We start from the raw sequence: 14,587 nt of genomic DNA, 5'->3' as shown, positions 1-14,587 counted from the left end.
TAATATAATGTATGTGTATAATATACACATTATACACATTATATATATATATATATATATTATATATATATATATATATTACACTGGAGTTTCTACTTTCTCTCCTAGTAAATACAAACAGAAAATAAACCTTTCAAAGACTTACTGATTATTCTATAGAAAAAATCAATTAAAATACAGAAGCTTAAACTTAATTAAAAATAACAAGGGGAAAATATTTTGTAGTGTTGAAATTTCAGTAGGGAACTTGGCATTTGGCAAGGTGGGGAAGAGAGATGAACATTTAGGGATTTACTGCCAGGCTTTACAGTATGGCTTAACATGGTTTATCCCATCTGAAACCCACAGAAAAATAAATGCAATTATGAGCTATCAATGAGTGGTACCAGGTGGGACTTTATAAAAAGTGTTTAATGGGTTTTCAACAGGGTGTCTGCTATAGAAACCTTTTTACATTGGCCTCTCCCCTACTGGCCACATGGTCTCTGAGCCACCTCAGGGCTCTGTCAATAAGAAGGCCATCATCAGATGCTGCCCCTCCAAATTAGACCAAAACCGTAAGACAAATAAAACTGTTTTCTGTAACTTGCACAGTCTGTGATACTGTGTTACTAGCAACAGAAAGTGTGCCCAGATCCCTAGAAGAGCTATGCCGGGAGGACCAGGTTGAAGGCTTGAGATCCTGATTCCCCCAACTCTGTCCCTCAGAAAGAAGGGACAGAGGATCCCAGAGATCATGGTTTCTCCTCACAGGAACACAACACATGCATTCTGAATTCTCCCTGAGGACAGTTCCGTCCTCCCCACACAAATTGAGGGGACCCCAAGCAGCATGGAAGGAGCTCTAGGTCTGAGCTGAAGTCTCTGAGTGCCGAGTGAGACAAAATGGCCAGTGTCCAGGCTGTAGGCTGAGCTCACAGCCTGCAGGTCAAGTAGAATGGCCCCACACACTCACCCTGCCCGGCTTCCAAGGCCTCCCCCTGCATTTCGGAGGACTGCAGTTGTGCGAGATGTTCACAGAACGACAAGCCTCACCTACCTGGGGCCTTTCTCAGCAGCAGAGTTGGAAAGCCCAGTATAACCGAGCCAGCAAAGAAGATCACCATGGTTATGCAGTGTTGTCCCGGTGCGCTGAATAGACAGTTCTCACAGCCAGTAAGCGCACATGACATCAGAGGAGATGCAACCAATCAGAATTGCCCTGGGCATGGGGGCAGTCACTGGGGTCATGCAGAGTGAGGACAGTGAGGGATGAAGCCTGGACTAGAGTTTGAAGCCATCTCACCCTCCTATGGCCTTACTCTGCAGACAGCAGGGGGCTGGGTCACCTCCCTGGTGACCCCACACATGGGGGTCATGTAAACTGCAACAACAAAGTGCTCATGAGTTGCAACTTCTGGACTTCAGTGTCTCTAACCTTTCTGACCTATTGGATCTTTCTGTCTATTGGATCCAGGGCCTTTCTTTGTCTTCATAGTCTTCTTTTATTCTGCCCTTAGGTCACTTGAATATATATTAAGAATATTTAAAGATATTACATTTGTTTCATTTCCCTTAAGAATTTCTTTCCTGGTCTGTATTTGGTCACTTACAATTGCTTCCTGTTTGTTTCTTGCTGGCACATAATGACCCACTTGATTGCATATATTGCTTGCTAATCCAGTAATTTTGCTTAATTCACTTATCAGTTTGGATTTACGTTTGGACTATTTTGGATTATCTTTGTAGATAATAGTGTCATCTTCATATATTGACAATTTAACTTCTTAAAAATTTTTCATTATATCTAACATTTTCTTTATGTTTTATTTTCCTGACCACATCTCCACTACATTTGTTGAGGAGAGACTGTGAGAGGAGCTCTAGCCCATAGAAAAGGTTTCAATGTTCTTTGTTTATTGTGCTGTTAGTTTTTTGTTTTAAAGAAGATTTTATTTATTTATCTTACAGGTAGAGTTAGAGAGAGAGAGAGAGAAAGGCTTTCCTTCCACTGGTTCACTCCCCAGGTGGCTGCAATGGCCAGAACTGTACTGATCTGAAGCCAGGAGCCAAGTGCTTCTTCCTGGTCTCCCATGCAGGTGCAGGGGAAAGCAATTGGGCCATCTTCTACTGCTTTTCTAGGCCACCGCAGAGAGCTGGATTTGAAGAGGAGTAGCCAGGACTAGAACTGGTGCCCATATGGGATGCTGGCACCACAGAGGATTAACCTACTGTGCCACGGAGCCAGCCCCAAGACAGTCTTTTTCTAAAGATTTATTTATTTATTTGAAAGGCAGAGTTACAAAGAGAAAGAGGCAGATGCAGAGAGAGAGAAGAAGAGAGAGAGAGAAAGACAGAGAGAGAGAGGTCTTCCATCAGCTTGTTCACTCCCCAAATGGCAGTAACAGCCAGAGCTTTGCTGATCTGATCTGAAACCAGGAGCCAGGAGCTTCCTCCAGGTCTCCCATGTGGGTGCAGGAGCCCAAGCACTTCAGCCCAGCCATCTTCTACTGTTTTCCCAGGACATAACAGAGATCTAGATCAGAAGTAGAGTAGCCAGGACTTGAACCGGCACCCATATGGGATCCTGACACTACAGGCAGTGGCTTTACCTGCTATGCCACAGTCTACCCTCTGTTTCTTTCTATGTTTCTTATTTTAATTATAAGAATGAACCCAAAATGATTGATTTTGCCTTTGATTCCAACATATTCACCGAAGCATATAAATTTTCTCCAAGAACTGATTTAAATGGAATCCCAGGTACTCCTACCTTTGCTTCTACATCCTATACCTGCAGACCCCATCTGCCTCCCAATGGCCCCAACCCCATGTGCCTGTAACTATGCCAGACTCTGTGTGTCTCTAATCATGATCCTGAAACCAGTATATTCTCTGAAGTATACCATTTTATGTGACTGTGAACCCTGTCAGTCCTTTAGCTTTTGTCATTGAAGAATCTTTGTCTCCAGCCCAGCTCTTAGAAGACTGTCAATTGTGCCTGCAGCATGTGCTGGCTGAATGAGTCTACCACTTACAAGAATGACTGCTTCCCTTGTCCATATAGCCCACTTCAGGACTTCAGTGTCTCTAACCTTTCTGACCTACAGGGTGACTTTGTTTCTGTCCTGCAGTCTCTCCATTCCCTGTGTCTCAGCTCATATGAGCATTTGGTGACATCTGTCCTTTGTCTGAGAGGGCATGCATTCCTTCAGGTTGCTCTGTGCCATTTATCTGTGTCCACTTTATGTTTCTTCCTTTTCTATTGGTCCCCATGCCAAGCGGCTGCACATTAAGGATCTTCTGCCTCACAAGTCTTTACCTAGTGTGACAATTTGATTATCTGTTAACCTACTGAAAGAATCTTTATGTCTTAAAAGTTAGGTCATGGTAAATATGGTTATATGTGGGCATAAGTTTGTTTTCATGAGAATTGGATAAATAAATAGGGACATGGTTGCTGCATGGTATGTTGATACTATTGTAGCCTTTATGAGAGCATGTCAAGATATCTTGTAAAGCACCACTATATATTCCCACCTGCCATGAATAAGACTTTCTGGTGTTTTGTATACTTGTAAACCATAGTCATTGTCATTGATGTTTTATATTGTTAACACCCTTATAGGTGTGTACTTCCACTGTTTTATTGATATGTGAACTTGCATTCACTTAATGTATAGTTAATGCTTTCTCATTATAATTCCCTAATGGTCAGCATATTTTATTTGTTTCTTTTATTCAGATTTTGCTAAAGTTTTATCTTTCACAATAAGAGCAAATTTCAGGTGATTTAGAACATTTGTTATGTTGGGTTCCCAAATCACTTTTTATTGTTTCCATATAGAACTTGATAACTTCAAATTTCCATGCCTCTGTGTAATTTGATAATCCATTTTTAATTTATCAAGTGTAAGTTTATGGATAAAACTACTAACACTTTGAGTGGATCTTCACTGACAAATGAATCATGAATCTTCACAGACTCATTTTTCATGGAGAAATATGGTATTGTAGCATTTCACTGGAGTTCTATAAACTGTTAATGTGAGAAGAGAACACAAAACTGCAGTGACATGTAAATAAATATTCAGGGATCACCTCACTCAGTAGCTGTAGTAGACTCATATCTATGCTATAACATCACACTGAGGGCCACACAACCTCATGAAAAGCAAAATTACAAGTTACTGTACATTATATAGAATCTTTCAAAATTCAGCTAAATTTTTGTACTGAATCTGCCATGTCAAGAGTTTTCTATACCAGATTATATCCATCCTTGAGATTGTACCTCAGAACAGTTTTTCCCCATTTTGATTAGCATTGGGTTTATTCACATAGGATGTATTCCTGTGTGCCCTTTTACCCTGTAATGTGCACAACAGACATTTCAATACTTTCAAAGTTTCCCAATGCTAGCATAGCAGATTACATAGCAATTGCTCTCTTCTCCCTCTTTCAGTGGAAGGACTTTCAGCTCTAGTCTCCTGTGAAGAAGACTTTCAGAGATTTATATAAAGCATTTTTGAATGATGCAACAAAATTTCAGCCCTTTCATTCCAAGAGGGTAGAGCTGATTTCTGTGATCTCCTCTAGCAATTTGCTCTTTGCAGCACTCCCTCTCTGTCACCAGGTCTTGGTCTTTGATAGTCTTCTGAAATAGACTTTTAAATCTCTTTTTTTAAAAAAGGATTTATTTATTTATTTGAAAGTCAGAGTTACACACAGAGAGATAAGGAGAGGAAGAGAGAGAGAGAAAGAGAGAGAGAGTGAGTTAGAGAGAGAAAGGTCTTCCATCTGCTGATTCACTCCCTAATTGGCCACAACAGCTGGAGCTGCATGGATCTGAAGCAGGGAGCCAGGAACTTCTTCCAGGTCTCCCACACAGGTGCAGGGGCCCAAGGACTTGGGCCATCTTCTACTGCTTTCCCAGGCCACACCAGAGAGCTGGATCAGAAATGGGCAGATGGATTTGAACCAGCACCCATATGGGATGCTGGCATTGCAAGCATCAGCTTTGCCTGCTAAACCACAGTGCCCGCCCTGGCTTTTTAATCTTTTAGTTCAAGCTCTTTATTTCTTTATGTAATTGTCCCAAGCCATGCTGATCTTCCTGGTTCTTTCTTCACCATCTCACTGATCATCAGCAGTCTCTTTGTACTGAGACTCTTCCCTTTTCAATAGACATGTCCTCCTATGCTCTATCACTACAATTAATCTACCTGTCAATTGTTGTTCTGAGCTTTGGATCATTTATAAATTTGGTAATACATGGATTATATCAAAACAGAGTAACTTTTCTTTGAGGTTATAAGTTATACACAATTTTTTACATTTGTAGTATTCAAACTACAGTCAGTATTAAATGTGACTTGATAAATAAATTTTGACTGCCTCTTATGGTATGCAGTCTGTATTTTGCGCTATTATTAAGAGTCACATTTAGAAATTAACCCTAAAATATGTTGAATTTCAAGTATTTTATTTGTGTTCAAGGGGCAGAGCTGTTTAATTTCTTGGAATTTATTATCATAGAACAAAAAGGCTTCCTTATGATACCACAATATTTCAAAATGAAGAATTTTTAAGGATTTTATTTATTTATTTGAGAGGTAGAGTTACAGATAGAGATAGGAAGACACAGGGGTAAAGGTTTTCCATCCATTGGTTCATTCCTCAAACAGCCACTATGGCTGGAGCTGGGCTGATCTGAAGCCAGGAGCCAGGAGTTTTTTGGGGGTTTCCCATACAAGTGCAGAGGCCCAAGTACTTGGGCCACTTTCCACTGCTTTTCTTTGCCATAGCAAAGAGCTGGATCAAAAGAGGGGCAGGACATGAACCTGTACCAATATAGGATACCAGCACCACAGGCAGAGATTTAGTTTACTGCAACACATCAATGGACCCCATAGGCAGAATTTTAAACCCCTGAGTCTCATAGAAAAAAAATGATAGCAATTTGAAAAAGAAACAATTTTCAAGTTTCTTTGGAAAAAAATTGACTTCATATAACATGAGACTTTGGAAAAGGTAATCTGCAGATGGACATGAGAGTGAAAAGATTATTTTTAAAAATAGCATTATGCTTAAGATTGAAATGTGTTATGATTAACATTTACTTCTTTAGCAATTATTTTACAATGGATTTATAGCATGTGATAAAAATCAGTCTCAACAGAATATTCTCTGGGACATTTGCTGAAGATTTTTTTATAAAAAAAAGCTAGTATTCTAGGAGTGCTAGGTGGTATTCTGCTAGACAAGATTTATCAGAGGGGATCTTAACTAATAGGAGATTGCTGTCAAGTGTGCATTTCCAGAACTGTACCAGGCTGAAGCCAGAAGTGAAGAATGCAATCCATGTCTCACACTTAGGCATAAGACTTACTTGAGACATTTCCACTGCCTCCCAGGGTCTGCAAGTATGAATAAGCCTTGTTCAAAGTAGAGACAAATGAGACTGTCCATTTCTTCTGTCTTCATGAGATGCTTAGAGGACAATCTATAAGAAAGCTGGAGGACCAGTACTGCAGCTCACTAGGCTAATTCTCTGCCTTGCAGCACTGGCAGACCAGGTTCTAGTCCTGGTCAGGGCACCGGATTCTGTCCCGGTTGCCCCTCTTCCAGGCCAGCTCTCTGCTGTGGCCAGGGAGTACAGTGAAGGATAGCCCAAGTGCTTGGGCCCTGCACCCCATGGGAAACCAGGATAAGTACCTGGCTCCTGCCATCGGATCAGCGTGGTGCACCGGCCGCAGCACACCAGCTGCGGTGGCCATTGGAGGGTGAACCAATGGCAAAGGAAGACCTTTCTCTCTCTCTCTCTCTCTCTCTCTCTCTCTCTCACTGTCCACTCTGCCTGTCAAAAAAAAAAAAAAAGCTGGAAATCAGTGCTCAAGAGTGGCTCCAGTTCGCTGCATCTGTTCACTTATTTCTAATATGTATATTTGATGTGAAAGTGACCAATCCAGCTCTCTGCTATGGCCTGGGATAGCAGAACATGACCTAAGTCCTTGGGCCCCTGCACCCACATGGGAGACCAGGAAGAAGCACCTGGATCCTGGCTTCAGATTGGCACAGCTCCAGCCATTGTGGCCATTTGGGAGTGAAGCAACGGAAGGAAGACCTTTCTCTCTGACTCTCCCTCTCACTGTCTGTAACTCTACCTTTCAAATAAATAAATAAAATCTTTAAAAGAAAGTGACTTTTCACATTTTTATCAACTGTTTAAATTGAAGAGTTTATTTTCTTATTGTTGATTAAGTTTTTGATAAATTTTAAATACAATTCCTCTACTGTTTCCTCACATGGCACTTGTCTTCCACTCTTTGAACTGTATCTTTTCAAATATTCATTCATTCATTTATTCATTCATTCATTTGAAAGGGATAGCAACACACATGGAGAGAAAGTGAGAGTGAGAGCACGAGAGAGAGAGAGAAAAGAGGAAAGAGGAGAGATAGGGAAATATCTTCCATCTGCTGGTTCACTGCCCAAATGCCCAAAATAACTAGGTCTGGGCCAAGCATAAGCCAGGAGCCAGGAACTTTATTCTGGTCTCCTACGTGGTTAGTAGCAACCCAACGATTTGGGGCAATTTCTGCTGACTTCTCAGGCACATTTCAAGGAGGCTAAATGGTGATCATTGAGACTATAAATGTTGGCTTTTATTTCTGAGGCAGGCATTCTGAGTATGCACTGTCATGATGTCTGCAACTCTGAAGTGGTTCACAGAAAATGTACACATAAATAGATGAAGAAAAAGCCACAAAACTGTAGCAAGTGTTGAACTTAGTGAAAGTGCATGGGTGCTCATTGTGTTTTCCTTACTTTAAAAAAAATTAGGGTGTACAAACTTCATACATTTCATATATACAAATTTGGGAGCACAGTGATTCCCTTCACCCTATCCTCTCTCCTGCCCATACTCCAACCTTTCTTCCTCCCTCTACTATTTCTATTCTTATTTTTTTGTTGAAAAGGTATCTCTGTTACAGTGCAACATTTTATAAGAAATACATGTCTACAAAGAATTGAAACAATATAGGTGTGCTTTACATCAACAGATACTCTTCTTACTCTGAAAATAATTGACCCACTGTAAATGATATGAATCAGTCAAAAATATGTTTAACAGAGTCCTACAGGGCACCTATATAAGACAACACTCAATGTATATATATTTGACACTGCCCAAGTGAGGATATTAATTTTTGAAGAACATTAGACACAACTTGAGGTCTTTTATTCCATGAACGATTGAGGTAGGAGTCTCCATATATCGCCATTTTCACAGATACATCTTAGGTCAAATGAAAGTTCCCCCAAAGACAGAAATCTCCAAAACTGAACCATCAGACTATGTACCAAGTCTTTCTTTCTTTAGATGAACAAGGTTAGGAATTCTACGTGCATCAAAAGATTTACTAAAGATAATACAAGTTGTAATATAGTTTGTAGACATGTTTGTAAATAATACCACAAATTTCAATTAGGATTTTATGTGTTAAAAAGCTTTGAAAGTGTTTAAAAATAAATAGCACAAACATTCATGATAAAACAAATAGTACTGTGCCTGTTGAAATGTGTTTCCACATCTATTATAAAAGAAACAACTGCTGTTTCTTGCTGTCAATCAGCAACTTCTCACCTTTTTTTTTTTAGTGTCATATTTTTAGGTAACCATGGCCAGTTTAATTCTAATAAAATAACCTTAGGATGTGAACTTAAAATATTTTTTCCATTTCCTTAACCCAAAGAATGATCATATGAAGCATACATCATATATAGTCATTTTTGTACATTATGAAAAAGGTGAAAATAAATGAAGATTCAGATTAAATGAACTGCTTTTAATAAGTTATAAGTTTAACATTTTAATATGTTATATGTCTTAAAATAAACATTATTAAAAGTAAATTTTAATTAATTAAAAACAAAATAGTAAAGCCACTGCTAAAATTAAAAAAAAAATAAAAGAATGAAGAAAAACCACATCATGATGTAGAAAAATCTACTTGGTTTGCATCATTTGGTATCATTAAGTAGAATATTTAATGAGACAAGTTTCATAACAGACCTCTTCATGGTCAAAAATGCTTTCTATTAAATATTAACATGTAATGAAGGATACAGAAACTCAGGAGGCCAGACTCCAAAGAAGCATCCACACTTCCAGAGTGTGTGGTTGACCAGAAAAGTGCTTAGTCAGCTGTAATTTAGGAAGCAAGAGAACTAATAGACCTCTGCCTATTCCAGAAAAAAAGACTATTACAAAGTTCAGATTTACATCTGGCTGTAAAAAACTAAGATTCAGAAAGACCATAAAAGTTTTATTTTAACCACATATTTACAAAAAAAAAAAGCAATTCATACATGAAAACTGGGTTTCCCTTGGTTTTAATACATCAAAAGGACATAATCTAATCTAACTCATGCAACACTTTCAAAGGTACACTGCATTGGAAATATATTTGCCATTGTAGTGGACATTTCTACAAACCAAATGCCTATGGGTGCTTCTGAACTTGTGAAAAAAAAAAAAATCAGGTACCACAGTTCTCGAAGATGGCTGTGTTTCATACTTGGTGGAAACAATGAAGACAGCCTTCAGGAGTCTCAATACCCATTGCAACATGATTTCCTCTCCCTCAGTTTGCTTACTGACTTCCGGTCACTTGATTAGAAGGCCTGTTTTTTCATTGCTCCTTTGCTAACTGCTGCTGGTACTTTGTAGGCTATACATTTTAAACTTCTGTAAAGAACATTAAAAGCTACTTCATGAAATTTAATTTTGTGCTGAATATTCTTCAAAGAATTTTATAAATAATATTTTAAATGATTCTTCAAATTCACTTTTTGTTATATCATATTGTTGCTTTCTCCATCTTTGTTTACAAATTATCTAGTTCCAGGTAAATTTCAGAGGTATCCAAGCACTGGCACTCTTCTAATAAAGCCAACCACCACAGGAAAAGCCCCTGAACAAGAGAAAGAATCCATAAGTTTTGAAAAACACACCTACCAAAGGTCAACCCAGGAAAAATCCAGTGGCTTTCATTTTATGTGTTTGAAAGAAGAATCTGAATGTTCCTTCTAAACCAATTACAAAAGCCAAGCCAGCCACAAACAAAACATTTCAATAGGAAGTAACACTTTGTCAAAAAAGAACCATTCCAAAGAATAGGAAAAACACTCCAAATCCTGTAATCCCATTCCAATTTTCTGGGTGTCTGTTAAGGAGATCATGGCTGTGGTGGTAAGGGCAGCAGTGGCAGCAGCTCGGAATGCCAATGGTAGGAAGCTGAGTCAGGAGAAATGAACCCATTATTATTTGTAATCTCAGATTCAAATGGGCACTCAACACTGGTGAGTATTACACTATACTTCCCAAGGACATTGGTTTCTCCACTATCCATGTTACTTTTCCAAACCCTTTTCCTCCTCAAATTTGTATCACCCCTGACTGTCCCTTAATGTCTACTGATGACCTGGCTTATACTTCATTGAGCAAGTATAATGAATGAGTTGGGAACTCTAATATTCCTACCATGCAAGACACCTTCCCCACATATAAATTCTACCTTCTCTCTCCTCTTTCAACAGATGATGTGTTCCTGATTCTATAGGCTTCTCACTTGGGTTTTGGATGACACCCTCAACTACTTCTGCACAAAATTCCCCTCTCTATTAAGTATTTATGCAGAAAAGAAGGAAGGAAAGAAGGAAAAAAGGGAGGAATGGAGGGAGGAAAAAGGAGAGGGGGAGGAGGGAGGGAAGAGAAAAAGCTGTTTCCTTGATCACACCTCCTTTAGAGTTACAACTTCAATTCTCTCCTTTCTTTCCCTAAAGTGCTTTCTACAGTCATTCTTTCATTCCCTCACTTTTTATCCTCTCATCAGTCTGCTCTAACTGGACTTTATACTCATCATTTCATAGAAGCTGTGCTAAGCAATATCGCCAACAACTTCAATCTTGTCTAAGTCAATGTCACTTCCCTGCCTTTATCTTAAACTCGCAACAGCATTCAGCTGTTTTGCTACTTTCTTCTCCTTGGACCATTTTCTTTCTTTTTCTTTTTTTTAAAGATTTTTTTTATTTACCTGAAAGGCAGAGTTACAGAGAGGCAGAGGCAGAGGCAGAGGCAGTGGCAGAGAGAGAGAGAGAGAGAGAGAGAGACAGAGACAGAGACAGAGACAGAGACAGAGACAGAGACAGAGACAGAGACAGAGAGAATCTTCCATCCACTGATTTACTTCCCAAATGGCCACAACACCCAGAGCTATGCAAATCTGAAGCCAGGAGCCAGGAGCTTCTTCTGGGTCTCACACACGGGTGCAGGGGACCTAGGAGCTGGGCCACCTTCTACTGCTTTCCCAGGACATGACAGGGAGCTTGATTGAAAGAAGAGCAGCCGGGACTAGAAGTGATGCCCATATGGGGTGCTGGCACTGCAGGAGGTGGCTTTAGCCAATATCCCATGGCTCCAGCCCTGAAACATTTTCATTCTCTTATTGTACCACATTATCTCAGCGTTCCCCTCCTCATTCTCCTCTTCCTTATTATTTTTTGTTATTCTTCTTGCTTAACTAATTGTGTATGCACAGTTAGTTCACAACATTAGATACAACTTTTTAAAAAAGATTTATTTATTTGAAAAGTAATGTTACACATAGAGAGAGGGACAGACAGAAAGGTCTTCTAGCCACCAGTTCACTCCCAAATGGCTGCAAGGCCTGGAGCTGTGCCCATCTGAAACCAGGAGCCAGGATCTTCTTCTGGGCCTCCCATGCGGGTGCAGGGGCTGAAGGACTTGGGCCATCTTCTACAGCTTCCCCAGGCTGTAGCAGAGTGCTGGATTGGAAGCGGAGCAACCGGGACTTGAACCAGTTCCCAAATGGGATGTCAGCACTGCAAGCAGCGGCTTTACTCGCTAGGACACAGTGATGCCCCACTTACCAATCATTTTAAGGCTTCAGGAGTAGGGAGGGGGTGGTGGTTTCTGAAAAATTCACAAATGCAGCTCATTCAAGTAAAGTGCTCCCACCCCACCGCACCACTATATACATTGTTTTTGTTAATTAAAGGTTCTGGTGAGTTCTAAGTTGGCCAGCAGTGACTCAGGAGGCGAGCTTGTCTCTTTGCACTGCTAGACTCATAAGACCTCGGTGCGCCCAAGTTCGGAGCTCACTGCGCCTCACTCACCCTTCCTCGCCACCAGGATGCCAGCTCCCAGTGCTGCCAGGAGGCGATGAGTAGCCCCACAGGCCCAGGAGCACAGACGCCCACCCAGAGCCCACCCAAAAGCAGGCCCACCTCAGGTGTTACCTTCAGTCACTGTCTCCTGCTGCTGAAGACTACCCGGCCCCGTGTTGCAGAGTTCCTGGTTCACCCGCTCACTAAGGAGGGAAGCAGAGGCACAGTTGTGCTTTCTGGAAATCCGCTCAGCTAGGGGGCAGAGATTCCCCAGGCTGGGGGAAAGGAGGGCCTGAGCCAGCCTGCGCCATAGCTCTGTGGCCTGGAAAAATTCATCGCCTTCTGCATGCCTGCAGGTTGTGGCATCTCGCCAGATGGCACTCTAAGCAGTAGCTCAGACGTCAACAGCTCCCTGGCTTCCAGCCAGTTAGTGGGCTTCAGTGCCCAGCACCGGCTCAGGCTCTGCCCCTGCCGTAGGCCTTCAGCCAATCATCGCTCTAGAAGGGCGGGGCTGGCCCCGAGAGACCCGCCTCCATGCCAGCCGGCTGTAAAGGCTGCGGCCCGCTGAGGGCTGCGGGTTAGTAGTCTGTGTGTGCGTGCTGGGACTGGTACCGCATGACACCAAGAGTGTGAAAAAGCTGGAGAAGATGAACTGGTCCTCGTGAGTACATGCGGCTTGCTACACACGCGGCACTTTGGGATATCCTGTAACCTGAACGTCTGCAGAAAAGCCAAGTGCACAATACGAATTTACTCCGGGAAATTGTATCTACGAGGGCTGTGCTCGCTTTGTGAGTGTGGACACTCGGGGAGGGCTTGCAAGGAGGCAGGTGGAGTGGCCTTGTGTGTGGCTGAGAACCGTTTCGTCCCAGGAACCCTGGCCACGCTGTGCTCTTAATCATCCTGTGCTGCTGCTGGGGGGAAGGGGTGGGCGGGACATCGTTTATTTTAAAATCAAGATTGATATATTGAGGGTCCTTGTCTATTTAGATAAGAATTCTAAATATTGGGTTTCTGTAAATGAGAAAACATGGTACAGTCTAGCATTTAGAGTGTGAGAGAAATACACAGGAAGGTGAGGGATTTACCAAGAGGAAGGGGGTCAGAAATTGAAAGCGGCTGTGGCACACCAGGCTTTTCCAGGGAGTAGACCAGAGGCTGCAAAGGAGAGAGAGCATGTGGGCAGGAGAGCAGTGGCGGGGCAAGCCAGGAGGCTCCAGAGGCAGCCAGAAGGCCCCACACCAAGAGACGTGGGGTGAACAAGGGCCATGTACAAGCCTTCACAGTCCAGAGCCACGGGGAGAGGAAAAACTGCAGGCGGGAATGACCACAAAACCACGTGGTGTGGGCAGACAGCGGAGGGGCTGCTAAAAAGCTGTGTGCCTGGAGGCTTGTGAGGGCAAGGGCAGGCCAGAGGGCTCCATGCTTTCTATGCACTCCCCAAAGTGGCGTGATTAGTTGTCTGCTTGGCAAGTTGGGAATACAGGTGGAATACATAGGGGTTGGGGCCATAGTTTTCCAGCTCATGAATCTGATTAACTTAATCTTGTATGCCTGCTCATATCAGGGGATGTGCTTTTGCTGGCTGAAGACTTCCTTTTGAGTCCTTTCTCACTTTTTCATGATAAAGCTGTTCTCACACAGTCATGACTGTGGAACAAATCATAGTTCTGCAGTGTCTTCCTCAAAGGAGTGTTGTGGGTCAGAGGGGTGCGAGGCTGGGGCCAGTCGTCACTCATCACTCCCTATGCATGGTCTCTGGTGCATCCAGGACTGAAGGTGCAAAGCAATTAACCTTGCAAAGAAACTGCCACTGTTTGTGGGCCAGAAATAGCATCTTTTTTTTTAAGGTTTTTTGAAAGTCAGAGTTACAGAGAGGGAGAGGCAGAACAAGGGAAGTCTTCCAACCTCTGGTTCACTCCCCTAAATGGCCACAAGGACCAGGGGCTGGGTGAGGCTGAGACAGGAGTTTCTTCTGTATCTTGGACTAGGGCTTAAGGGTCCAAGGACTTGGGGCATCCGCCACTGCTTTCCCAGCTGCATTAGCAGGGAACTGAATTGAAAGTGGAGCAGCCTAGATTCAAACCATTGCCAATATGGGGTGGGTGCCTTAATTCATGGTGCCAGGTCCCATCATCTGCTGTTTGGACTGTACAATATATTAAGATATCTTTGTGATGGGGATGGTGCTGTGGTGTAACAGGTAAAGCCACTGCCTGCAGTGGTGCATTCCCATATGGTGTGGGTTCAAGTCCTGGCTTCTCCTCTTCCAATCCAGCTCTCTGCTATGGCCTGGGAAAGCAGTAGTAGATGGCCCAAGTCCTTGGGTCCCTGTACCCATGTAGGAAACCTGGAAGAAGCTCCTTACTTCGAATCAGCACAGCTCCACCTATTGCAGCCAATAGGGAGTGAA

The 14,587-nt window shown here is 42.2% G+C and overlaps 1 protein-coding gene and 1 pseudogene across 1 annotated transcript in view; both read right to left on the bottom strand.

Annotated features, from left to right (window-relative positions):
- LOC149119414 (uncharacterized) overlaps positions 1–1,106 on the bottom strand; it is a 168,124-nt gene extending 167,018 nt beyond the window's left edge. Inside the window, 1 exon segment of the mRNA XM_089325106.1 lies at positions 1,040–1,106. Within this exon segment, the coding sequence (XP_089181232.1) occupies positions 1,040–1,106 (67 nt within the window).
- An 8,734-nt stretch (positions 1,107–9,840) lies between these two features.
- On the bottom strand, positions 9,841–10,227 carry LOC149119413 (vesicle transport protein GOT1B pseudogene; annotated as a pseudogene).
- Positions 10,228–14,587: the final 4,360 nt, after the last annotated feature.

The sequence above is a fragment of the Oryctolagus cuniculus genome, chromosome Y (genome assembly GCF_051225735.1).
Source record: "Oryctolagus cuniculus isolate XC-2025 breed Fujian yellow rabbit chromosome Y, ASM5122573v1, whole genome shotgun sequence".
Classification (NCBI taxonomy): domain Eukaryota; kingdom Metazoa; phylum Chordata; class Mammalia; order Lagomorpha; family Leporidae; genus Oryctolagus; species Oryctolagus cuniculus.
This window is presented reverse-complemented; position numbering and strand designations above follow the sequence as displayed.